This window comes from Suncus etruscus, chromosome 20 (assembly GCF_024139225.1).
Source record: "Suncus etruscus isolate mSunEtr1 chromosome 20, mSunEtr1.pri.cur, whole genome shotgun sequence".
Taxonomy (NCBI): domain Eukaryota; kingdom Metazoa; phylum Chordata; class Mammalia; order Eulipotyphla; family Soricidae; genus Suncus; species Suncus etruscus.
The window spans coordinates 8,635,888-8,662,985 of NC_064867.1; the positions used below are offsets into that span (position 1 = coordinate 8,635,888).

Below are 27,098 nucleotides of genomic sequence, written 5' to 3' on the forward strand. Positions count from 1 at the left end.
TTCCTGCAGTTCCCCTAAGGATTAAGCACTTTGAAATCAGTGAATGAGAAGGATTTGAAAAATCTACCAGACTCTATTGGCGCAGGGGTCCCCCCATCTCTTTTTTTATGCCTTCTGGTCAATCCTGTTGCTACGAAGAGAAGGGGGATTCAGAACTGAGCCAGAGGTGAAGAGGTTGTAATGATGTGGTATGATATTTTTGAGTATTATTTGGGGTATCTTTTCTTATCTTTTCAATGTGGCCCCTAAATCAACAATTTCTCCTGCTTCCCTCCCTTGCTTGCCTAGTCCCATGAAATTATGCCTGTTAGAAATGAGCTTTTCACCATCTGCCTGACTTACATTTTTATTTGCTCATGACAAATAACTCTTCTCCAGGTGATTTATGTGTTGCCTGAGATGGCGTTCACTTTCCCATGATGGAAAGTCAATGCTCTGAGATTTATGGTCTTGAGGGAAAGAATGTTATAGAAAAAAAGAGTAAAATCTTTTCTCACATTGACTTTGGGCTTTGCCTGAATTAATCTGTGAGTTTCTTGTGTCTCTTTTGCAATTCCAAGTGAGTTCTGTAAGTAAAGCCGGAGTATGGTCTTCAGCACTGGCTTACTATGGGCTAAGTCACAAAAGTAATGTAATGCAAGACTATATTTACATTTTTGGGGGATATAGGGTGTGAACAGCTAGGCAGAAAGTAGAGTGTGTAAGTACATGAAATCACAAGAGGATTGTTGATTTTCAGACAATCCAGTGGGTCTAGAACTCAAACAACCACTTCTTGAATACTTAAACATACTAGTTGCCACCTGCCTTTCCACCCCTTTTTCAGCCACCCCAGGACCATAACTTTTTACTTCTGCAGATTGCAGAGCAGCAAGGGCCAAGGAAATGAGGCTGTGAGGTGAAAAGTGCAGTCAGGGACTCTGTGATCCTCTGTCTCACCATCATCTTTTCAATAGCTGTGGATTCTCAGCCCCTTTTCTGTCTTCCCTGCCACAGCCAGATAAACTGGACTCTCCTATTATCTGAGCTCGAATAGTGTTAAAGATTCCCAACAGATAATCTCACAATTAAAAGTACAAGAAGATGGGCCCAGAGAAATAGCTCAGTGGCGTTTGCCTTGCAAGCAGCCGATCCAGGACCAAAGGAGGTTGGTTCGAATCCCGGTGTCCCACATGAGTCCCTGTGCCTGCCAGGAGCTATTTCTGAGCAGACAGCCAGGAGGAACCCCTGAGCACCGCCGGGTATGCCCCCCCCCCCAAAAAAAAAAGTACAAGAAGAGGCAGAAGCTGAGAATGTAGCTCAGTGATTATATACTTGCCTGGCCTATAGAAAGACCTGGATTTGATCCTCAGCATTGAGAAGGGAAAAACAAATGTCACAAAACCATAACTCTGGAAAATGAAATTAAGCAGAATTAATAGCTATGTATCAATCATGGATTGTCCAAGTCTCTATGCACAGTTTTCTTGATCTCTCATCAAAATTGTGCGTTGCCTTAAAAGTAACAAATTATAGAATATTCTTGGGCCGGAGAGATAGCATGGAGGTAAGGCGGGCATTTGCCTTTCATGCAGGAGGTCATCAGTTCAAATCCTGGCGCCCCATATGGTCCCCCGTGCCTGCCAGGAGCAATTTCTGAGCCTGGAGCCAGGAATAACCCCTGAGCACTGCCGGGTGTGACCCAAAAACCAAAAAAAAAAAAAAAAAGAATATTCTTATTGATAGTTGTTTCGATATTGTAAGAATATAAAATATCAACTCATTATAGCAAATGTTTAGTATTCAATGCTCAGGAAGAGTCTAAAAGAGCTTTGTGAATTACTCTGGAAATGGGCCGGCCCTAATGAATGATTTTCTTTTTCACAAAATGTGTTTCAGATTCTAAATATCTTCCTTGAATAGCTCATGTACTAAAATACAGAGGCAGTTTGTCGTTCTGACTTTGGAAAGAAATATATTTTGCGGGTTAGAGAGAAAAGAACTCCTTTGGGAAATGTGACGTTTGCTCATAGTATTGTGATGCTCTTTCTCATTACTGTGAATTCAGGGGGAAGATAAAAAAAAAAGCAAGAGTAAAGGGTATTGTTTTTCTTCACTGCCTTTTAAAATTTCATTATGGAAACTTAGAACTAGAAATATGCCATATGATCTTACATAGAATTTGCCATAAGTGAGTAATACTTGCCTATTTTTGAATGTTCTCTGAGATCACTATGGTGCCCCCACCCCTTAATATTTTCTGTGCAAAAATCACACCAGTGGGGGCCAGTGGGCCCCATGCGGCTGAGCTGGAACAGACCCGGGTTTGATCCCTGGCATCCCCTATGGTCCTTTGAGCCTGCCAGGAATAATTTCTGAACTCAGAGCCAGGAGTAACCCCTCAGTGCTGCCGGGTATGGCTCAAACACAAAACAAACAAAATCACACCAGGGCCTTGCACTGATGAAGCAGGCGCTGCATCTCAGATGTGCCTGCCCAGATTGAGATCAGTGTTTCTTTTATATTTTTCGGTCACATCTGAGGGGGATTCAGGTGAGGGGATTCTGGTGGAGCACCCCCTTTCCAGAGCCTCTCACACCAGGAGCTCTGTTGAAGAGCTACTTCTCAAGTCTTTGATCAGTGACCAGTGATCCTCCTAACTACTGGCAGGAATGAACGAGAGTCTGTAAGCAGTGAGTTTTTTTTTAAAACTTTATTTTGCTTATTTTGTTTTGGCCACACCCAGCTGTGTTCAGGGCTTACTCCTGTTTCTGTTCTCTAGAATCACTCCTGATGGGAAACCAGCTCAAATGGGTGCAAGGCAGGCACCCTGTTTACTGTAAATCTCTCTCCTGCCCCAGCCATCAGTGCTTTTTAACCTTTGACTTGCTGAAATGAGAAGCAAAAGACTTAGCAGTTACTATCTGAGTCTTTATAGAAAGCCTTTGTAAATACTAGTGCCTGCCTCACAAAGGCAAACTTCTTTTTTGGGAGGGTTGGGTTTTGGGGTCACACTCAGCAGCGCTAAGGGGTTACTCCTGGCTCTACACTCAGAAATCGCTCCTGGAAGGCTGGGGGGACCATATGGGATGCCGGGATTCAAACCACTGTCGTCCTGCATACAAGGCAAACGCCCTATCTCCATGCTATCTCTCCCACCTTACAAAGGCACACTTCTTGTTTCTCTCCTATGAGAAAGATTCCTTGGAAAAGCTATTGGCTGACTATCCATTGTACATGGCAAAGTTGACATTAAAAGGATTTTGTTCTTGATAAGCTCATCATTGAGATGAGTTTAGTAGTTCTTCATTATCATTTGGGAGGTGTCACCTCGAAAACTGATTGGCTCCTGAGGGTGTGATTTCTTGAGTATTATTTGAAAGATCTACCTACACAAACTCCAGGTGTTTATCAAGTTATTTATTTAACAGCTTTTAGAAGATAGCTTTGGACCCCCCTGATTTCTCTGCCCAGCTTCAGGCTGAGCCTTTACTAATCTTTGTTGACACCATCTTTGGTCTCTTACTGGGTCTGTCCATCAAGATGGATCTGCTCCTGGTCTGTGGCTATTGCTTCCTTATCTGAAGCTGGCACTCTGGGGCCTGCTTCTTAGGGCTAAGAGTACAGCAGCAACTTGCCCTGTTGGCTTCCTTTGTTCTCAGACCACATGCTAGTGTGGTGGGTGAGAACTACCACTTCCTGCTGTCTGCCTGGATACTTGTGAGGGGTAAGAGGAGACATGATCTGGCTGGAGCACCCCTTATATATCTTACAATATATAATGGGAACTCCCTGACATTCTTACGTAAGTTGAATGGCTATCTTTTCCCTGGCAAAGACCAATTAAATGAACTAGATTACCTGATTCTCTCTCTTTCCCTTCCCACTGTAACTGAGAGACATACTGAGCTGTGGGGAACCCAGGAAGCACAGACCCTGCGGTTGTTGAGGTTCCGAGGGTCTTTATCTGGTGGTGCCTGAGAGAACTGAATTCAGCCTCCCTGAGCTTTGGCTCCAGCTCCTGGAAAAGTGTAAAAAAAATGTATAAAAAATGGCTGTATTTCTAGGCTGGTGGAAGTGATGTAAATGTTCTCTTTCGTGAGCAGTTTGCTACAGAGTCGATGTCGATTTAAGCTGTCTCTGATGGCGGATTAGCATGATGTCTCTCGAGGGTCCCACTCTCTGGCAGCTGATGGAACAGTTGCATTCAACCTCAGCTCTTTCATTTCCTGCCTGGAAAAGTGCAGACCTGTGAATTATCAATGCTAATTCGGAGAGCAATTTCCTCATGAAAATGGTACAGATTTAGGGCTTGGGGAGCTAGCACAGAGGCTAGAGGACTCCAATTCAATCTTTAGTACCATATGTCCCTCCACCCCCCCAGGCACTGCCAAATACGGCCCTGGTGCCCTCAAGCACTGCTGGGTGTGACCTTGCATCTCTGACACCACAGTGAGCAGCACATCTGGGGCTCTAGCATTGAACTGTCTGCCAAGGTAGGCCAGTGATCCTAGGAGTGGCGCCTGGACTCCTAGCTGCTTGGAACTACTGAACTATATATGATTATATATTCCAGTGTTCAGCCGATTGCCTGATACCTAGCAGGTTTGTATGTTAGTCCTGATTAAGATTGTCTGTTCTTGGGATTCTCCACTTTTTCCTTGTTCATACCTAACAGATACATTGGAAGCAGCCCATTGCCTCTGTTATTTGTACTATTTTGATTTCCTTAAGCAAGATTCGGTTTCTCCGCTTCAAAACTGTAGCCTGGCAGTACAGGATGACAAATGTATTTGTATGGTGGGGCATAACTTACAAAGAGCTCTCATTAATAACATGCCCAAATACTGCTTCTCTGGATGGGTCCTGTTGAATCACCAACGCAGTTTTGTATAAAGGCTGGTTGGTGACTTGCTTGTGTTCTTTCAGAGGAAGTTCTCAGATCGGACAGTGGTTGGCAGTGTGGGCCTAGATAGACTGATTTTCATAATGATCAGTTAATTATTGCTAGTGACACTTTGCCAGATATTTCTTTGAGAGTAGGGGAGATGTTGGGGCACACCTGGCAGTGTTGAAATCTTACTCCTTGCTTTATGCTCAGGGATCACTCTTAGCAGGGCTCAGGAACCTTATCTTACGTTGGGGATAGAACCCAGATCAGTCGAATGCAAGGTAAAAGCCCTATTTCTGGTTCCATATTGCCATATATTTCTAACAGCTTAAAATAAAGCAAGTCAGTCATTTTCAGTTCTGTAAGTTAAATGTTCAACACAGGTATTTCCTAGTTAAAATTCCAGGTATTAGTAGGATAGCATTTTTTTTTTTTATGAAGGCTGAAAGAGATAATTTGTTTTCTGTCCTCCATGCCCCAGCCTCCAGAAGCTGCTGGTATTTCTCAACTTGGGGCTCTCTTCTACCTTCAAAGCCAGGAGAATTATATCCTCTAACATGGTGCATTCATATTCACATTGAATCTACTTCTCCTCCCTCTGGCTTTGCAAGGACCCTTGTGATTATATTGGCGTACCCCCATAATTGAAGAAAATGGTGTTTAAGATCAGTGATTAGCAGCCCTAACTCCACCTGCAATCTTAATTGGCCAAGCCTAACATAGTCTAACATAAGCCTCAGGTCCTAAGGGGCAGATCTTGGGTATCTCTGGGCCATGGCTCTGCCTTGCCACAGCAAGTGATGAGTTGGTTGGCATTCTCTGAATACATTAGATGTTACTGGGGAAATAAAAATGGAATTGACTTCTAGCTTGAAATAGAGCACCTCGTTAAATTGTGCCCTTTGAGGAAAGCAATCAGCTTAGCTGGATACATTATTGGGAGAAGAGTTAACTGGCTTTCCTTTCAGAACTCAGTGAAACTTTTTTTAAACTTTATGTTCCCAATAGGCCACTGGTCATCACTGTCACCTTCCCCCACTCTGAAGCTCCCAAGATCCTCAGAGTTAAGTCAGACATGAAACCATAAAGAGATCTTAAACAATTTAGACTATTCAAAGCTTGGCAGTGGGAGGAGAGGGCTTTTAAGATTCTTGTAGAAAGCCACCATTGCATGAAATATACAGCACAGAGAGGGTAAGAGAGAAGACACAGTGGTTGTATCCTGTATGCAACCAAGCCTGATTTGATCCCTAGCACAGCATATGGTACTCTTAGCCAGGACTTATTAGGAGTGATCTCAGGCATGAACATCGAGTGCTGCTGAGGGTAGCCTAAACAAACCGGCATAGACATGGAGACATTCAGAAGCAAACAAAGAAAAACAAAACTATTACACTCCTTTCTGTCTCTCCTGAATTTGCTTGCATAGTAAACAGGTATACATTTATTCTTTTTTTTAAATTTTGTACATCATCAGATGCACGCTACAGATATGTATAGATAACGTGGCTTTTTGATTGAATAGTATATCTCAGGTGTCTTTTCAGGTCAGTCTATACTCTGTGTTCCTTTTAACAGTTGCAAAATATTGACCTCTGCAAATATACGATAATGCATGGAGTCATACACCTTAATTTATTTAGTCATCAATTTATTTCATTAGAATCTAAGAGCGATATTTAGGTTGTCCAGTTTTTATTTTACAAATAGAAGTCTACATATATTTTGTATACCTGGGCAAATCTCTTTTGTAAGGGCCTTGCCTGGTTGCAGAATGTGGTAAATAGGCTTAAGATCTTAAAGTTTTGCGAAGTGCCCTCCAAGATTGAGCCAAAGATAAGTTCCTTCTGCAGTATGTGTGGGCTGGAATTTTCTTTTTTTTGGGGGGGGGTCTACACCCGGCAGCGCTCAGGGATTACTCCTGGCTCTATGCTCAGAAATCGCCCGTGGCAGGCTCAGGGGACCATATGGGATGCCAGGATTCGAACCACTGTCCTTCTGCATGAAAGACAAATGCCTTACCTCCATGCTATCTCTCCGGCCTCTGGGCTGGAATTTTCTTATACTTTTGTCATTAGGAACGAAAGTCAAGCTATTTTCTTACCAGGTTTTTGAAAGAGAAATGATCACTCATTTAGTATGTACTTTTATAATTACGAGTCAAGTTAAGAATATTTCACCTATTAACCATTTGTTTTATTCATTGTCTTGTTCATAACCTTTTCATCTTTTAAATGGACTTTGAGATGTATTATGATTTGTGAAGAATTTTTTTGTGTGTTAAGTTCTTCATCATGTGGGATAATGTTTTGTCTACATTTCAGGTGCACTTTTGAAATCCTTTTTATATTATTTACTTGATTGAGTTGAAGGTGCTGACAGCCCTTACTTCCTTTTTCTTTGCCTTTTTTTTTTTTTTTTGGCTCCCCACCAGTCCTTACTTCCTTTTATTAGTGTTATATGAAGCTCCTGAATTTTGCATGTCAGTGTCTGTTGCAAATGACATTGTGTGCTATTCTGTTTGTGTTGGCTGCTTAATAGGGAAATCAGGTAGATAAGAACTGGAACCTGGACCTATAATTATGTTTACTTTCCTTTAGCAGGGGTCTCAAACTCGAGGCCGTGGGCCCTTTGTGGCCCTCTGTACAACATTTTGTGGCCCTGCCCTCGAGGAATCTTTTTTTGTTTTGTTTTGTTTTAGTTGTTTGGGTCACACCCCCCAATGTTCAAGGCTTACTACTGACTTTGCACTCAAGGATCACCCCGACTTTGCCTCCTGCGGCCCCCAGGTAAATTGAGTTTGAGACCCCTGCTTTAGGGGAATGATTACTAGATCTTCCTATTAGGGTACTGATTTGATCCTGATTGTATAGGCACTTGGCTTCCTCTTGGTCCTAGTCCTTGGTTGGAAGCCATTGTCAGATGTATGGAGCCTTCATAATGTTCTTTTCCTGCAGGAGTATTGTTTTCCACACAGGTTGCTTGTTTTTTTTTTGTTTGTTTGTTTGTTTGTTTTGGTTTTTGGGTCACACCTGGCAGCATCCAGGTTCCTCCTGGCTCTACTCTCAGAATTTGCTCCTGGCAGGCTTGGGGGACCATATGGGAAGTTGGGGATCAAACCAGAGTCATCCCAGCAAGACAAATGCCCTACCCCTGTGCTATCACTCCAGCCCCAGCTAAACTTTTGTTTTTGTTTTTGTTTTTTGAATCACATCCAGCAGCTCTCAGGGTTATTCCTGGCTCTACACTCAGAAATCACCCCTGGCAGGCTCAGGGGACCATATGGGATGTCGGGATTCGAGCTATCATCCTTCTGCATGCAAGGCAAATGCCCTACCTCCATGTTATCTCTCTGGCCCCAGGTTGCTAGTTCATTTTTTTTTTTTTTGGTTTTTGGGCCACACCCACCATTGCTCAGGGGTTCCTCCTGGCTGTCTGCTCAGAAATAGCTCCTGGCAGGCAGGGGGGACCATATGGGACACCGGGATTCGAACCAACCACCTTTGGTCCTGGATCAGGCTGCTTGCAAGGCAAACACCACTGTGCTATCTCTCCGGACCCAAGTTGCTAGTTCTTAAGGAAGTTCTTATACAGACTACTTAGGTTGTTGTATAAAACCTAAGCAAGCACTTAGTCTTCGAGTTAAGTGGGTTTTGCCTGCATTTACACCGTTATGTGTGTTGCCTTCTATCTGATCATGATTTACATCACAGGTTTTTGTTCATCACTGGGAGTTCTTTCTCCCCACACAGTGTTCAGGGCGCTTCGGAATGATAACAGTTATCTCACACATTTTCCGTGCAAGCCTTCTCTAAGTGATGCATTTGACTTCAACCAAGTATGTTAATATGACCATATTTTAAAGGAGAAGCTAAAGCTAGGCTCATTTGGATTTTATGGTTGTAGAATAGTGTGAAAAAAAAAATGGAATTGCTGCCATTACCTGTTTAGTATCTGGATATCAATTCACATTTGAATAAAAGTACAGGGAAGCCTCCTTATACTATCTTCTGTTACAGTGGCTGGAAAAAAGAACACACTTAATGCAAATGAAAAAGCAGAGAAGATGCCATGTTTTTTAACTAAATGGTATTATTTTTTTTTGTTTTTGTTTTTGGGCCACACCCGGTGATGCTCAGGGGTTACTCCTGGCTATGTGCTCAGAAGTCGCTCCTGGCTTGGGGGACCATATGGGACGCCGGGGGATCGAACCGCGGTCCGTCCGAGGCTAGAGCAGGCAAGGCAGGCACCTTACCATTAGCGCCACCGCCCGGCCCCCTAAATGGTATTATTGAGAAGAATTTAGAAATTGCTGTTTTTAATGTAGTATGTACTGGTCCTTCCTGATGGGACAGTTAACAGGAGTACTGAATTTGTTTTGGACATCTTTCTTCTTTCTCTAAAAATCACTTAGCCTGTTTTCTTCTCATATGTTCACTTCAGCTTGTTAATATTTACAAATAGCACACTACAGATATATCAGGACCTTTTTAAAGGCATAAAATGTCTAAAATTACCCAAGCTTTGAGTTGTTTCAAAAATTTCTAGTTCCTGCTCAGCTTGAGGTATGAAATTATTGGATCTTTTGTGAGTCAGGAAATACTAATCCATAAACTGCCTCTTGAAGGAAAAAAAAGGTGTAGATTTACCTGATTTTCAGCCTCCAGGCTGGCATGCAACTGTGTAAGTATTGATACGTACGTGCCTGGCACGCAGGATACCTGCGGTGAACGTGTAGCTGGCATTGGCCTGGAGAGAAAATTATCTGCAGAGGAGTTCTTAATGCACTTCACTTTTTCCATTATTCATGATACAAACCCTTCTGGCCTGCACAGAGCAGTAAATGCCTCTCGCTTTTAATGACTTGTAAATCAAAACTGCTCTGTGGTTTGTGATGCCGCTGGTTATACCCACCACCAATTTACATTGGAAAGAATCAGTTGGGATTTCCAGGTGAGAGGCATAAAGGATTCAAAAAGATAAATTTGAAGTCAGGCTGGTCAAGCACTTGAGAAAAATTTAATCCTCTGTCAATCAAAGTTTGAATTTTCTGAGATTGTTTTAAGGCCATCAAGTGACATTTCTTAAGAACATGTTTTAATATTGAGAACGATGGTTTCCTTTTTTTGAGCGGTGCTACTTATGATTTTGAGGACAGCTGTACCATGTTTGGATCTCTCTAACATCAAAGGCAGTATCTTGTCCACACAGATTGTGAGGACTGATTTGGGAGAGACAAAAGGGCCTGGATTTTCTTTTCTGACAGTCTTCCCAGAGGCTTGCTGCTATCTGCAGCACCTTACAGTATTTATTGCAGAGGTAGTTCTCCAAAGGTAAAGAGCTTCACAGGAGACCTGGATAAAACACAGGCAGTGCGGGGGGAGAGGGAAAAAATAGGGGATTTTTTAGATTTGCAAGAGGTAAGAGTTCTAGAAATCTCTTGCCTGGCAATGCAAATAAAATCAATAAAACACAACCTTGGGCTGGAGAGATAGCACAGCAGGTAGGGTGTGTGCCTTGAAGGTAGTTGATCCAGGATGGACGGTTGATTCAAATCCTGGCATCCCATATGGTCCCCCAAGACTGCCAGGAGCGATTTCTGAGCACAAAGCCAGGAGTAAGCCCTGAGCACTGCTGAGTGTGACCCAAAAAACAAGACAAACGAAAAACCCCTCAATCTTATGCTTAAAAATAATATGGACTGGGGCCAGCAAGGTGGCGCTAGAGGTAAGGTGTCTGCCTTGCAAGCGCTAGCATCAAACTGGTGTGGCCCAAAAAAACAAAATAAAAAAAATATAATAATATGGACAAACATTCAGTTGAGAGAAGTTTAGATGAGGATCAGGAGGGAGAGGACAAGACAGCAGTAAAGTCTCAGCTACGGGGTTAAGTTTTGTCTCTGGGTCATAGGAGGCAGAGGAGGGGCTTTTAAAAAGTTTTAATTTTTTTTAAATTTAGTCATTGTGAAATTACAAAATTATTCATGATTGAGTTTGGACACCAGTTCCTTTACCAATGCACACTTCCATCCACCCAAGTCTCCCATCTTAGTTTACCTTCCACCCACCAGTCTGCTTCTGTGAGAGAGAAGGGATGCTTTGGAGGAAGGTACTAGGGCTGGGAGTGGCATGCAGGAATAAGCATTTTTTGGAAGAGTCAGGAATTGGAGCAGAATATTCTAGGAGATATTGGGTGGAGGCACTGGGATGTCTGAGGCCGTGGATGTACTGGTAGCAACCAAAAAAGGGAAGAAATATGGAGATGGTCTGGCAGAAGTCTGCATGTTGGGGTATAGGGAAATGTTGGTGAAGTGTCCAGGCCTGAAGGCTGGGTAGCAAACAGGGAAATGAAAATGCTCTACCCTCAGGCTGAAGAAGAGCCAGTGGAAAGGAAGGATTGTAAGAGTGAGAGACTAGAAGACTTCAGCTACTACAAAAGAGCTCTGAAATTTATTCTGAGAGCAGGGAGGGTTTTGTTCCTTTGTTTGATTGTTTGGTTTGGGGGCCACAATCAGAGGTTACTCCTAGCTCTGTGCTCAGAAGTGACTCCTGGCAGGCTGGGGAACAATATGGGATGCAGGGGATCGAACATGGGCTGATCCTGATTTGGCCACATGTAAGGCAAACACCCTACCTGTTGTGCTGTTTGCCTCGGCCCCATCTGGCAATAGGGCTGGTGCCAGTGTTCTGGCTGAGAGACTAGAAATGTGAAGATGTTGCTCACTGAGATATGGTGAGGGTCCTGTTCTGGTGGTTTGTTAGGGGCTGCTGCAGTTTGTGTCTTGGGCTATCTGGGGTTTGCAGGAGACTGGCTGGCAGAACTACCACTGCTCAGATTCCTGGTTGGGGCTCATTGCCTGCAATCCTCAGTGTCTGGAATCCCCAGTGTCCAGAATTCTGGAAGGGCCGCACTTATTATGGGTTCTAGGGGAATATTTGTTTCTGCTTGTTCCAACTTCTACATCCTGCTAACCCTTACGTTTTTGGGCTAGTGACTTCCTTCCTCTGGAACCTCAATGCCAGCAGGGATGTTTTTTTCTCATTTTCCTCTGGGAGCATCTCCTGTGACCCCAGTCAAGAAAGATCTCATCATTGAGGGGTTTGGGGCTTGTATCAGCTCCACTGCCACAGTCCAGGAGACAACCCCACTCCCATCTCCAAACTGTTAAGTTACACATGTGATACCTCTTAGATCATATAAAGTGACCTTTTCCTAGGCCTGGAGTCTGTAAGACTTTGCTTACCATAGAGGTATGAGGAGAGATGCTGGCTGTGGAAAGCGCAGAGGTGAGATGCAAGGGTTGAAGTAGGGAGACAGTAGAAAACCACCATCTTAGACAAGCCCTATCCTTTTCCTTTTTGCTGAGATGGCTTCATCTCCTTCTTCCTCCAAAGGCTTTTGGGTGAGACCCGGAGCACGTCAGCCCCCAACCCCTCTCCATGGATGCCCCAAGCCAAAATCCCCTTGTATCTCATTATTTGACTTGGTATTACAGTCCTTCTGAGTAAGTGTTCTGGCGTATTCCAAAATGGAAACTTATACAGACTGCCCTTTTTGCTGCAAATTCAAATAGGGTTCAAGCATACTCCAGTCTTCCTGAATCTTGAGTTCTATTTTTTCATTCCTTATTGGAGAGATAGTACAATAGTTAGGGCACTTGCTTTGCACATTGCTGTCATGGGTTTGATCCCTAGCATCCTATGTCATCCCCCAAGCACTGTCAGGAGTGATCTCTGAGTGTTGTTATGTGCCCCTCCCAAACAAAAAAATAATAACAACAAAACAAAAAAACAAACATAGTAACAACCTTGTTTGGAGCAACTTGTCTTATAAAGCCAGTGCGTTTGTGGAGATTCTGAGAGAAAACCTCCATCAACTGAGAGAAGATGCCCATTTCCCATTTCATCTCCCATCCCTAAGCACCTACTGACAGAACTCCCTAATCAAAACTCAGCATGGGTGTGGCCTTTGTGTTCCCAGCCCCACTTGCGACCTCCTAAGCAGGCAGCCCCAAAGGAGTCAGCCCTTGACTTCTAGAGGAGATTGAGTTTTTCATTTCATCTCCTGAGTTTTTCAGTCCTGTTATTTCAGTTTGGAGTTTTCTGGTTTCAAACTTTGTGGCCTGTTCAGCTCGATCTATGCTTTCTTTGAGTTCTATGGGTATTCTCCATATTTCTATTCTAAACTCCTTATGTGAGAGGCTAACTAGGTGGTTGGTATTTTTTGATCATCGGAGCTCCCATCTTCATTCTCTTTGCATGCTGTTGTCCTGCATTGTTTCCCCATTGCCATGCTTGTAGTGTGGCTTTTACTCTGTGTTGCAATGGGGTTCATGGGCTAGAAGATGTCACAGTCGCAGAGCAAAGTGGAGCTCTTCTGGCTTCACCCTTGTGGAGACAATCCTATCTTTGTGATGGGCCTTTGGAGTGCTTATGTTTTCTGGGGTCTTTTTTTGCTGCTACACACTGGAGACCAGGAAGCCAGGCAGGGAGCACAGGTGCAGCTCTTTATAGTGTCCCTTTTGTGCCCAAACACAGGCAGGAATCAGCCCCCAATCCTTGTGGGCAGAGACTAAGCCTACATTTGTGATAGGCCCTGGAGAGCTTATCTTTAGAGGAGATTGATTGCAGAAGAAAGTCTAAAAAAAGATCTAGAAGAGAAAGAAATCAGCCTTTCTCCTTTAGAAGTGACAATGCTTTTTTTGTTTTGTTTTGTTTTGTTTTGTTTTGTTTTGTTTTGGGGCCACATCCAGTGATGCTCAGGGGCTACTCCTGGCTATGCACTCAGAAATCGCTCCTGGCTTGGGGGACCATATGGGACACCAGGGATCAAACTGAGGTTCGTCCTAGGTCAGCCGCATGCAAGACAAATGCCCTACTGCTGCGCTATTGCTCTGTCTCCTAGAAGTGACAATTCTAGAAGCACTTCTATAAGAGTTCCCAGTTGTCTGGCTTCTCAATTCTCATGTGTGTAAGCTTTGCTTTTTCTCTTCCCAGATGCCAGGCATGCTAGGGTTTCTTCAAGAGGTTTCTTCCCCATCTCAGGCCTATTCTAGAACACTTAAATGGCTGTGGATGGCCTGCTGCCATAACCCCTTGAACAGAGCAGCTCTCCTAGACTTTCAGAGAGCCCCCCCACAATCTGGAAACACAACCCTAGCTGCTTTTGTCTATGTGACTCCAGGTTCTCATGAGCCCCTGGGCCGAGATCTTCCTTTTACTGTCTGTGATTTCTTTTGGGTACAACCACAATTCTAAAAAGTGAGGTTCTCTGATGACTCTAGCCATGTACTATGGAGTGGAGAGGGTGGGTCGTACTTGGCCTGCCTTGTGGTCTCAAGGTGTGTCCTTGAGGAAAGCCTAGAAGAGATCTGTGTGAGTCATACAATTTCTAGGATATAACTCTGGTCAGACAGACACATTAGCTGTGGTTTCTTGATCCACATGCCCATGGTTCTAAACTCTCTGTATCCCCATGTGTAAGCAAATTTCCTCATAGATGTTGCTCACTGGGACAAATTGTGGTTTCCATGTTTTCTGGCATTGACATCCTTTGTAGAAGTCTGGTCCGGGCAGGACTGAGGATTTTCTTTCAGACTGTCGTCTTGCCTTCCCAAGACCCCCTCATTGCCTACCCTTCTCTCCCTGTACCAGGCAACTTCCTGAGAGTTTGGAGAGAGCACCCCTTGAATTCTGAGGTTCTGATCTCATCCTTTAGCCTCCAGGAGGCTTGCAGAGCCTTTGGCTGTGGGGGCTCCGTCAGTATGAGATTTGGTATGAAAGACTTTAGTGTTGGCTAATGGAAAGTCATGCCAGCATAGATCCTTGACCTGTTCGTGTAGGCCTACAGGTGGGTGGCCCTTCTGAAACTACCAAGAAACAACCTCCCCTTCCTTTATTGCTGCTGCTTCCTTTTTCTTCCTTATCCTTTCAGTTTCCTTTGCTCCTTTCCTTCCCACTTTCCTTTCAAAAGGGTTTTTCCCTGCAGACATGCAGAAACCCAGAATCTCTGAAACTCCCCTCTCCCAGAGTCTTCCTTTCGGTGCTCAAAAAGGAACACCTGTGGAATCCTCTGGGTGCCCCTATTCCTGACTAACTCAGCTGATGGCAGACCTCCACCCTCACCCCACCCCAATAAGTGACTGCCTTCTGCCTTCCAGAGGTGTATTTTATTTAAAATTCGCCTTTCTGCAGGTCGGCCCCTTTGCTCAGGAAGAGCACCTGTCCTTCCAGTCTATGCGAGCCAAGTGTGGTAAATGTGTGTGTATGTGTGGTTAGAGCCACAAAGCTACACAGCACTGGGAGACAGCAGAAGGATTATGATGTCAGTGGCTACCCATTCAGCCTCTCCAACATGGCAGGTGGGAGCAGTCGCCCATGCGGACATGCTTGGACTTGAAGCTGTCAAGGGGCGGAGCCAGCTTTTCCACCAGCTGTCTCCCACAGTGGCCTCCTCAGATCTACCTCCCAATGGCCAACTAAGCCACCCCAAGCACAGCAGTGGCCTCAGAGGTGGTCAGCTGGCTCTGGACTGGGCCCCAACTGGAGGACAGTACACGTGAGGAGCCTTCAACAGCCACCCATCAGCAGAGCTACAGCACATGGCTGTTCTGGACACCCTCTGAGGACATGCACCTGACATCCTGAAACTCCAGGGCATGACTTCCAGCCTGAGGGAAACAGAAATCTGCTCAACAGAGAGAACCACACCCAACGTCGATGGCCTTTCTGAGGGCCATTAGGAAGAGGCACCAGAGAGACCCTTCTGGAGGAGAAACCCCACCTGTGCTAAGTGTGAGAAGGACAGTAGGTCATCGGGAACAGTCGCTTGGTATTGATAGGACAAAACTTGCTGTCTGTGTGTGTCCTCAGGAAATACTGCTTCCGGGCATGTGCTATTGAGAGCCTGGCCTCTGGTAGACCCATGATAAAAAGTCACTCATGGAGGAATTGAGAGACAGAACTGCCACGCGCTGCTGCCGTGTTTGTATATCCTCGACTCTGTGATGTCTGCGATGTTGTATACAAAGTCGATGAACTCTATGGTTTTGCCACTCTTTGAAACCAGGGTTGATTAGATCAGGCCTCCTAGGATGTCAAATCATCCCATAGGAGAAGCCCTGGTCAAATAATGACTGGTTGATTATATGCACCTGTAAATAGGAAATGTAATGGCTAGTCACTAAAGTCTTGGTTTTATAGATTTCATAGATGCCATTAATGAATCCTTTATCACTAGAACTTGAGAAAAAAGTTCAGTAATTGATCCTTGGGCTTTTGTAACTCTTAGATACTCAGACAACACCCCTCAGTTTTTTCCCACTGTTTCCTTTGTTTCTTTCTTCCCACTGTCATTTAATTATTCTCTCATCTCTGTCCATATCTCAACTTCACACAGTCCCTCTCATTTCCTGGAAAAATGAACTTCTGTGGACTCAAACAAAAGCTTCTTTCCCTGATAGCTATTGCTGCATGTACTTGCATGTTCTGTGTAGTTGTTGGAATTGCAGAGTAGGTCACACAGGAGGTGTGTGTGACTGGCATTCTATCTTGTCACTCCTCTGCCCTGTAGCTGTCTCCCAGGGCATTAGTCTCATTTGAGGTATCTGCCTCTTCTACCCTACCCATCAATTGCCTGAATATAGTTGTTACCTTGATGAGTTGATTCTTGGCATTCTATGTCCTGGACCTTGGGATGGTTCAGATCAAAATGGTGTCTCTGGGTTAGGACACAAATGTGCAGAATGAGAGTTGTCAGGCAGGGAAGCATCTGATGCTTTCTCGAACTAGCTTTGTTTTCTCTCCTTGGTCAGGTGGTGATATAGTTGCAGATCTTTTGAGCTCAGCAGGTTATGCTTTTTGATGGAAGATCAAATGTCTACATGACAAGATCTCCAGGAAGCTTATTTGCTTGGGCCAAAGTTGACCTTGGGAACCCACTTTAATCCTTGCTGGGGGACAGCCCTGTTCCCCTCACATGCACATTTGTGATTTCAGAGCTCTGGCAGTTAATATGCTACTTGAAGGTTGGGTATTACCACCTTAGATGCCTCTCGCTAAATATTCCAGCCTTAAAATGAAGACACTAGGTTATTAGGGGGTTACCAATCAGGAAATAGCACCCATGTTTCTCTCCCAGCTCTCTGAAGGGCAGTTTTCAGTTCAGAATGGAAGAGAAGAGGATAGCCTGATGGATGTGCTCTGGGGAGTAGAAGAGAGGCACTGTTAAGGGCAATGGATCTGGGGACGTAGGGTGGAATGTGGGAGGGAGAAATATGTGGATTTTGAAAGTAAATATATTTTATGATTGAAACTAACCCAACTCCAGTTAACTCATGTATGTGTACTGAATAAAATACAACGGCATTTCAGTTTGCTTGGAATTTGCATTTGTCTTGAAGAAATAAGATGTTGGTTTAAAAGAAGAGCCGAAAGGTATAATACAGTGGGATAGGCCTTGCTCTACATGCAGCTGTTTGGCTGTGACCCCTAGTACTCCATATGATTCTCTCACCCTCACCAGGAGTGACCCCTGAGCCCAGAGCCCAGAGTAAGTCCTGAGCACATTTGGGTGTGACACACATGCATAAAAGAAGGGCTAAAAACATAATTCAAAGTTCCCTTGCTCTGGTCCTTTCTGAGAAGACTTGAATCCACCTAAACTTGATCATTCATCATTTTGCTTTTGTCTCTGGCCCTCAGCCTGAGTTGTGGATATGCTTCTTGTTGTAACACAGGAAGTTTGGAATCTTCTTTGTGACAGTCTGAGGTCCACTAGTAATGTCTTTTTGTCCAACTTCTTTTTTTTTTTAATTTAAACACCTTGATTACATACATGATTGTGTTTGGGTTTCAGTCATGTAAAGAACACCACCCATCACCAGTGCAACATTCCCATCACCCAATGTCCCAAGTTTCCCTTCTCCCCACCCGACCCCCACCTGTACTCTAAACAGGCTCTCCATTTCCCTCATACATTCTCATTTTTAGGACAGTTCAAAATGTAGTTATTTCTCTTACTAAACTCATCACTCTTTGTGGTGAGCTTCCTGAGGTGAGCTGGAACTTCCAGCTCTTTTCTCTTTTGTGTCTGAAAATTATTATGAAAGAATGTCTTTCATTTTTCTTAAAACCCATAAATGAGTGAGACAATTCTGCGTTTCTCTCTCTCTCTGACTTATTTCACTCAGCATAATAGATTCCGTGTACATCCATGTATAGGAAAATTTCATGACTTCATCTTTTCTGACAGCTGCATAATATTCCAACTTCATTTTATTCATATTGAGGCATCAGCAAACATCCTAGTCAACAATGAATGGATTGAAGCTTTTGTTAGAGGGTCTGTGGGGAAGGTGGGTTCTCATGCCAAGGTGCTGTGGCTGTCTTTGACTACCCTGAGATTTTTCTCGCTCTTGTTTGGGGTGGGGAGAGGATATAGGTCATGCATGTTAGTGCTTGGAGCTACTCCCAGCTTTTTATTGGGATGGGTGTATTCTACTACCAGTGGTGCTTCAGGAACTGGTGCTGGGGATTAAACTGGAGTCGACTGCATGTAAGGCAAGTGCTTTAACTTCTTTAGTGACTCTCGAACTCTGGGAGTTAATCCTAAACATGGCCTCAGACATTCTGGTTCTTGGGAGGCTAGAGGTCAGTCCAGCTACAGAGATAATTCTGGGAAGCCCAGCAAAGCTTTTGGCTATAGGTGTGCAAAATGCATTTCCTCTGGGTTTTTTTCATGGGCTGTTAAAACATTAATATTACACAGTAGGAGAAAACAACAAATTCCATTACAAGTGTATGGAGAATCTACAAATAGGGTATCCGGAGTGTAGCACAGAGGGTAGGGTGCTTGCCTTGCATACTGTGGACCTGGGTTCAATCCCTGGCATCTGATATGGTCCCCCATACATGCCAGGAGTGACTTCTGAATGCAGAGGCAAGAGTAACCTCTGACCACCACCATATGTAGCCCAGAAACCAAATAAATAAATAAATAATAAAGCAAATGGGGCCATATGTGGGTCTATGCCCTGAGTTTAAGGAATGAGATAGGGGCCTGGGGCCTGCATCAGAAAAGGGAGGGGATTCTGGCGACTTGAAAAGTGTGTGTCATACAATTAGATGCTGCTTGTCTAGTGTGTATGGTAGGAGGGTTATTTCTTAGAATAATTCAGTTTTCTTTCTCTTAGTTAGGTCAGAATTTTTCATGACCTTGCAGGGCATCAAAAACGGCTGAAACAATCCGCATGCCTGAGGGACATATATGGGGGAAGTTAGTGAGGGAGCAGCTTTGATCTTCTCAGAGAACCTGTTCTTTTCGGGAAGTTTCTCTCCCTGACTGATGGCCTAAATGCAACTCCTAAATGAAATGTCAAGAGTAATGGTAGGAATCTTGGGGGTGTCCATAAGACTGAAATGAAGAGCCTTGACTCTCAGACACAGGTCATAGTTGAGCCACTCAGGAGCATCTGGAACATCTGCCCCACTTCTGAAGCATTCGTTCTCTGTCCATCACTTGACTTCTCCTCTTCCCACTCCCATTCCAATCAAGTGATGGGTGGGGCACTTGATTTTCATCATACCCTAATAGCCCTGTGGTGCTTCTGTAGTAGTGAGCCAGTTTTGTTAAAAATCCTCAACCTCTCTCCCTCCTATAGGCTGCTTCTCTGAACAACACTTCCTTTCGCACAGTGAACACCTAAGTGTGTTTTGTAGTTCCCTTGGTTTTAACACTGTGCTAGAACAATGTGTCTTCTTTACCGTTGTGTTGAAAGGCCAATATTTTTAACTGTACTCAGAAATTCAGCACTTTGTATTTAAAAAAAAAATAACCTCACATTTTAATTCAATCTTTTTTTAAATGTATTTATTTTTTAATTAATTAATTAATTAATTTTTGTTTATTGGGTCACACCCGGCGGTGCTCAGGGGTTCCTCCTGGCTGTCTGCTCAGAAATAGCTCCTGGCAGGCATGGGGGACCATATGGGACACCAGGATTCGAACCAACCACCTTTGGTCCTGGATCGGCTGCTTGAAGGCAAAAGGAGCTGTGCTATCTCTCCGGGCCCTAATTCAATCTTATCTTCCCAACAGTTTATGCACATTTTAATGGTTGGGCTGACTCTTTTGCAAAGATTTTGGGAGACAGAGACCTGAATATACTTCTTGTTAATCCTTAAGCACTGTCTTAGCATTGTAAAAACCATTTCTCACTCTGTTTTCTTCTTTGATGTAAAAATCCTGTTCTGATACCTTTGATCATCACCTCTGTAATTATTACATGCTTCATGGTTATTAAGAATCATCTGTGGGGAGTTGAGGGTGATGGACAATGCAAGGGCATCATGGGGAGACATGATTTTTTTGTTTGTCTTAGGATTACATCTGATCATGCTCAGGGCTTGCTCTGAGCTCTATGGTCAGCGGTCATACCTGGCAGGGCTCAGAATAAATGTGGGATTTGAACCAGTATCTTCCCAGAGTGAAGCAAATGCCTCACCTGTTGTCCTATCTGTCCAACTCAGCAACTTTCCAGGGAAGAGATGTGGACCATCATGCATGGGGGCTTGATGATGGATAATATCAGGAAGTACAATTCAGTGTATTGAAATTTATTTTTTAGTAGAATCAAGAACCCCTTAACCCTTGACTGTGGAGAGGAATGTTGATAGTGGTAGATATGGGTAATAGCACTTTAGAAAATATGTGAAACTGGGGCCGGGCGGTGGCGCTCAAGGTAAGGTGCCTGCCTTACCTGCGCTAGCCTAGGAGACGGACCGCGGTTCGATCCCCCGGCGTCCCATATGGTCCCCCAAGCCAGGAGCGACTTCTGAGCGCATAGCCAGGAGTAACCCCTGAGCGTCACCGGGTGTGGCCCAAAAACCAAAAAAAAAAAAAAAAAAAAAAAAAAAAAGAAAATATGTGAAACTGGGGCCAGGCGGTGGCACTAGAAGTAAGGTGCCTGCCTTGCCTGCGCTAGCCTAGGACGGACCACGGTTCGATCCCCCAGTGTCCCATATGGTCCCCCAAGCCAGGAGCGACTTCTGAGTGCATAGTCAGGAGTAACCCCTGAGTGTCACCAGGTGTGCCCCAAAAACCAAAAGAAAAAAAAAAGAAAATATGTGAAACCATCCTCCTAAAACTTGAACTGTGCTGTAAGTCATTACCTGAATCAAGAGAAGGGATCTGAAGGTTTGCTTCTTTGCAGAGCTCCCATAATTGGGTTCTTCTCTCTCCACTTCTCACAGCCTTGCTAGCAGTGGGTGCTTAAGGAATGCTGGCACATTGGTATTGGCATTGCCAATTAGTCTCTTTTAGATGAGTCGGCCTGTTGAGTGTTCCCACATTTTTATCCTCTTGCCCATCCTTGGAACCTACAACAAAAGCCCATCTATTATGCCCATGGACTTGGGAGACAGGAGTGTTTTTTATCTACTTATAGCTTCACAAACCAAAAATACAATCAAAACCAAACAACAACCAGCTTCCAAATCTGGTTGTTTTACTTGAGAGTGGGGAGGAGAATCGTTTGTAAATCACACTAGGAAAAATGACCAGTACTCAGAAGCTGAATCCTTGCTGCATGCTGGTTTGCATTCAAGGCTGTTTGTAGCAGATCTGTGCCATTGAGAGTGGCGGCTACACCAGGCTCTTCAGGCCTACCAGGAGTGAGTCAACTTCATTTTGTCTGCTGGAACTGGTGTCTCTGAGGGGTCCCCTGTGCCACAGATGAAAAGGAGCAGCACTTGGATGGGGAAGAGCAGTAGGGTCTATGCACACAGGAACCTATGTCTTGAATGGTGAAATGGAGCTGAAGGCAGTTGGTTCCTAGAAGTTACAGATAGTGGAGTCTAAGTTTCCAGGTACACAGACAAAAGGATTTAGAGTCCTTTTAGTTCTGTAAACACCTCACCACAAGCGATGGTATATATGATGGGCAGTGTATGAAACAAAACTTATGTTCTGCTTGGCCAAGCTTGTGTCAGCTTGACTTGTGCTATGGATGGCCTCATACACACTCAATACTTGGTGAGAACAACTCATTTCAAGCAGGGGTCACCATCCTTAAAGTGTCACTAGCTTTTCTATTGGCGTTGGGACCTAGTTCCTCACCTGGCTCCTTGAGTTTGTCTTTTTCCCAAAGCAAGAGGCCAATATTGCCTGGGCAGGATTCCAATCCTTTGGAAATGATCGCCTCTGAGCCTGACCCTATGCATCTCTTTAGAAATGAACACTCATGGTGAATTGACACAGATCCTGTAACTTTAAAACTTAACTGAAACCGGAGGAGGTTGGAGAGTGAACCTTCCTTCTTCCATCATGCAGGACTGTGACATACCCAGCAGATGAGGTCCCCCAGAATAGGATGGCTTTGAGGCTGACTGTACATACCCAGCTCCTGGTGTCCCTTCTTCTGATGTCCTAGAAGAATCAGGGTAACACATCATCACCTCCAGAATTTCCCCCTCTAGCTAGTCTTCTCTGGTATGGGATGGGCCCAGGGCTCTCAGTTATCTCTGTATAGTCTAGCAAAGCCACTTGTTGCCATATAAAATACTTCCAATGGAGGCTTGTTAGCCTTGACTATGGGTTGGGGGTTGTTCTGACCTGGGGAATTCTCTGCCCAGCACCTCTAGAACTGGCCTTGTTCAGAGATATTGAGAGTGATTTTAAGACTGATGTCTATCTCAATGGCTGTACTAGCTATTTGTTTTTATGAATAACATTAATATTAGTGTTAATGTTATTTTGTTACTGTTACTGTTGTACTGGGGATTGAACCCAAGTCCTATGCAGGAGAGGTATATGTTTTACCACTGGCTTACCCTTCAGCTCAATTATAATTTTAGAGATCACTGCTGCAGAAGCGCTGTATTTTTTTCCATGGAGTGTTGGTGAGAAATGGCTGGCATGTGAAGGACAGCCCAGGCAGTTACAACCACCTTCATTGCTAAAATAACACCTGTGTATTGCAGGTGATTTTAGATCAAATTAGGTGCTTCTGTCTAATGAGGCGGATCATTTATACATGGACATCGGGTAGCTTCTGTCCTTTTGCACTGAATAGCTTTGTACTCCTGCATTTCTATCTATTAAGATGATTGTATCTGGCAAGTAACAAATAATGAGAAACCCTGGTACAATGGCCTATGCAGAATGTTTCTAGTGCATGTAGAAGCCTGACCTCAAGGACATAAATAAGAGTGGAGTGACGAAAATGGTATTCCAAGGACAATTGACTTTACAAGTTCTTGGGTACTGAAATATTGAGCCAGAGATATTAATATGTACAGCAGGTAAGACACTTGTTTTATATGTGGATGACCATGGTTTGAACCCTGCTACCACATAGGGTCCCCATGAGCACTGTCAGACACAAAAAGCAAAAAGAGAAAAACAAAGATATGCTCAATAAACCCACTTGCACATTTCCTTAGTAACTTGCCTGTGATTTTTTCATGTGATTTGAAAATTTGGAGTTAGTAATTGGATGAGTAAATTTATATTGAGAAAGACAGGGCCTATTGGCCAGGATTATTATAAAACCCAGAGCTATTCCTTCAATTTTCATTTGTGTCTCCCTCCCTAAACTAAATGCCAGCTCTGAGCTTTCTTTCACACTTGTTACAGTTATATGAATTGATGTGAGTAGAAAGAGTCTCACTATATATTTCCCAATAAGGTAATTTCATTCTGTCCCAGGGTGTCAGACTTTCACTTATAAACAAGAAAATTTACATGAGATTTCAAGAGTCCTGAATTATGCAAGTTGATGGGAGATAATATTTGAGAACAGTCAGAATAAGCACTTAAGCCCATATCTGTAATATAGTCTATACTTTATATACATATAGATTAAATCTTAGGCCTGAGGAGCTGACATGCAGAGGACCTTTGTTCAATTCCCAGTACTGCAGGATCCACAAGCCCAGATGAGAAGTCCAGGTGGCCCCCAACATAGCTGGTCTGAGCAATACCTGGTCAAATATCTCCAGAAATGACCTAAGAGCCCCCCCCCAAAGTGGAGTGTAATGTATTCGAAGATTCCCCCCAAAGAATGGAATATATTCTTTTAATTTTCTGTCCTGTCTATATTTTGTATATGTAATTGTTTCTTTAATGCAAGGGTTGTTTTTTGGGTTCTTTTTGGGTTTTGGGGTTTTTTTTTTGAGGGGGGGGCTAAGAAAAACACATAGGCCAGATGATATTCACTAATAGAGGTTAAGAGATCCCTCTGCCCAGTAGCCAACAGAACTGATGTGTGGGGGGCTCTTCCTTGGGGAGGAATGGATCCCCCACAGCCATTGTTAAATCTGTGAGTTTGCATGCTGTGCTTTTAGCTTCTGTGGGACTTATTGGTGATTTTTATTGTTGACCTTTTTTTTTTTTTTCAGCCAAATTCAAGCCCTGAACTTGTTTTGTCTGAAGATGAAAAAAGTGACACTGAAGATAAGGAAGAAGCAGAGTTGGGCGTCATGGAAGATCAGCGCAGTATAATTCTGCATCTTATTTCTCAGCTCAAACTCGGGATGGATCTAACCAAGGTGAGAGCTTCCTTCTCACTGAGTTTACAGCCAGGGACTGGGGTGCCCAACCCTTGTACCCCCCAACCTTCTCTGCACATGTTTTCTTCATTCTGTTGAACCTGAGACAGCAGAGTAGGGAGGATCAGGCTCACTGTCATGGACCAATCTTTGGGGTATAGTAAGGTCACTCAGACTTTGAGGCTCCCTCTGTTTTGTTTTGTTTTTGGGCCACACCCGGCGGGGCTCAGGGGTTACTCCTGGCTGTCTGCTCAGAAATAGCTCCTGGCAGGCACGGGGGACCATATGGGACACCAGGATTTGAACCAACCACCTTTGGTCCTGGATCGGCTGCTTGCAAGGCAAACACCGCTGTGCTATCTCTCCGGGCCCGAGGCTCCCTCTGAGCCTGAACCTGACATTTGGTTCTCTGGAGGAGGGGCAGGAGAAGACAAGATGACAATGAAATTCAGAGCAGGAGGTTGTTTTCCTGCAGGGCCCAGGAAGATTGTAGGGAACCTGCAGAGACAGGGAAGACAAATGAGCTATTAAAAGTAAGGGGGAGGAACACATGGAACCCGAGGAAGCTTTCTGGGCTGGTCCCTAGGGTGCCCCCTATTGCGGACCCAGCTTACACTGTGTGAAGGAACAAACCCTCTTTCTTGCAGGTGGGGTACATCTAGTTCAGTACAGACATTCCCGAGAAGCCTCCTCAAAAATAATAAGCGTCCTTAACACAGACTAGGCCCTATGGAGACACTTTATTGCCCCAATTCAAGGTTCATTCTTGAGGTAGACAGGCTTGAATGAAGCCAAAGACATATGGATTCCAATGGAAGGGAAAGCTCAAGGAGCAGATATTGGTCCCTTCTAGATAGGCCAGGAGTTGGGTGTGCTGAGAAAGAATCCAGCTCTTAGGTTAGACCTCTCATACATAGGTTTCTGAGAAGATTGAGATTATGGGTTTGAAGTTCGAAGTACTATGCCTACTTTGAGTTCTAAAAAGTATTTCGGACTTTTTTTGGGGGGGTGGGGGGCACACCCGGTGACAGTCAGGGGCTACCCCTGGCTATGCGCTCAGAAATTGCTCCTGGTTTGGAGGGACCATATGAGACACCAGGGATAGAACCAAAGTCAGTCCTAGGCTAGCGCTTGCTAGGCAGACGCTTTACCTCTATTGCCACTGCTCTCTTAAAAGTATTTCATACATTCTAGACAATGAATTATATGGTTCTCTTTTTAGTAAAGAATAGATTTCATTCAGAAACATCAGAGGTGATTTTAGCTGCTGCTTTGATGAGTAAGAAGCCATTTGTCTCCCTCATTGTCCCTGAAATATTCTGGGACAAGTTTGTATCTAATCTTCAGTGTCCTTATCTCCCCTGGATCATGATCAGGATTATGATCTCTGATTTTAGTAACCTACAGTAAAGCACAAAGACATTCTAAGTGCCAAGTATATATGAGGTGGATTGTTACACTCTGATTACATGCTCAAATCAGGCCTAGGAGGTTGGAATGTTGCGGTTCTCCATTTTATAGCAGAGGAAGTAAGTCTTGGAGAAAGAGAAACTAGCCCTGAACACATGAGTAAAGCTGTAGGAGATGGACTTCAGTTCCTAGCTCTGCCTATGTTCTCTGCAGGCTAAGTTCTTGGGGAATATGGATTGATATCAACAAGTGTATCTTTGCTTATGGACTACAGATCTTCAAAAAAGTAGAATTTTATTTCATACTATCCTACCCAAATGTTAGTGATTTTCCTATGAGATGTAAGGCAACATTATTTTCCCTTTACTCTCCTGGGTTCTCAGTGAGACCTGTTTCCCTCTATTAAAGAGACCTCGAGAAGTTTATTTACATCATTAGCAAATGGATTTCTTGTGAGATGCTCAAGAACCAAGAGATTTCCCCAAAGTGAGGGGCAAAGTTTGGGAGACTGTCATAGGCCTATAGTAAATGAGGGGAAGGGTATACTACAGAACCAAGTGATGCCTTTTTCACTGAGAGAACTTTCTAGAGATCACTTCCTTCTGGCCCCAAAAGGGAGACACCATTCCAAGTGGTCTTTTCAAATGTTGCTTCCCAAAGGTAGAGATTGTATTTGAGGCAAAACTCAAAGACCATAAGGTCAGGAGACCTCTTTGGGGGTGGCAATTCTCTCATTCTTGGATCTCAGCACCCCACATAAAAAAAATAAAGGTAACATAAGCATTAAAGAAATCGAGGAATCACCATCCTGTTTGCTGAGACAAAAACACACTGGCATGTGAATTCTCTATTTCCTAAGGTTGCATGAAGGGACTCCTGGTTTTCTCAAAGGATTATATAAATCCACCTTGATGGCAGCTTCCCTGTATGCTTGTCTGTGGAAAGACAAGAGTATAGATGGCTCTTCAGGTTGTTTAGTTTACTGATGTTTTCTGTGGAAGAAAGCACACCTGCTCTAAACCTACACTCCCTGTACGGGGATGGGACTATCACTCTTCCTAGACGCCCTTTGCCTTTCTCCATGGGCAGCCATTAATTTCAGACTCCTAAAAGCCCAGCACAGAAATGTAGTCATTTACATCTAGATTGATGCGACTTTGCGCGTAATTAATAGCTCTGAGTTCTGAGTGCAGATCCCTTCTCCCCGCCCCTTCTCTGCAAAGTAGTTCATTGTCTTAATTATGTTCATGGAAGAAAAGACAGCCATTATG

General features: G+C 43.9%; 1 protein-coding gene and 1 non-coding gene across 2 annotated transcripts in view; both read left to right on the forward strand.

The window, feature by feature from the left end:
• OSBPL10 (oxysterol binding protein like 10) overlaps nt 1-27,098 on the forward strand; it is a 290,339-nt gene that overhangs the window by 244,488 nt on the left and 18,753 nt on the right. The window contains exon 7 of the mRNA XM_049766398.1: nt 24,268-24,417. Coding sequence (XP_049622355.1) covers nt 24,268-24,417 — 150 coding nt within the window. The remainder of the gene's footprint in view (nt 1-24,267; nt 24,418-27,098) is intronic.
• LOC125998437 (small nucleolar RNA SNORA22) lies at nt 19,556-19,685 on the forward strand. The gene has a single exon (XR_007492005.1). It is a non-coding gene; the product is annotated as a small nucleolar RNA SNORA22 (small nucleolar RNA).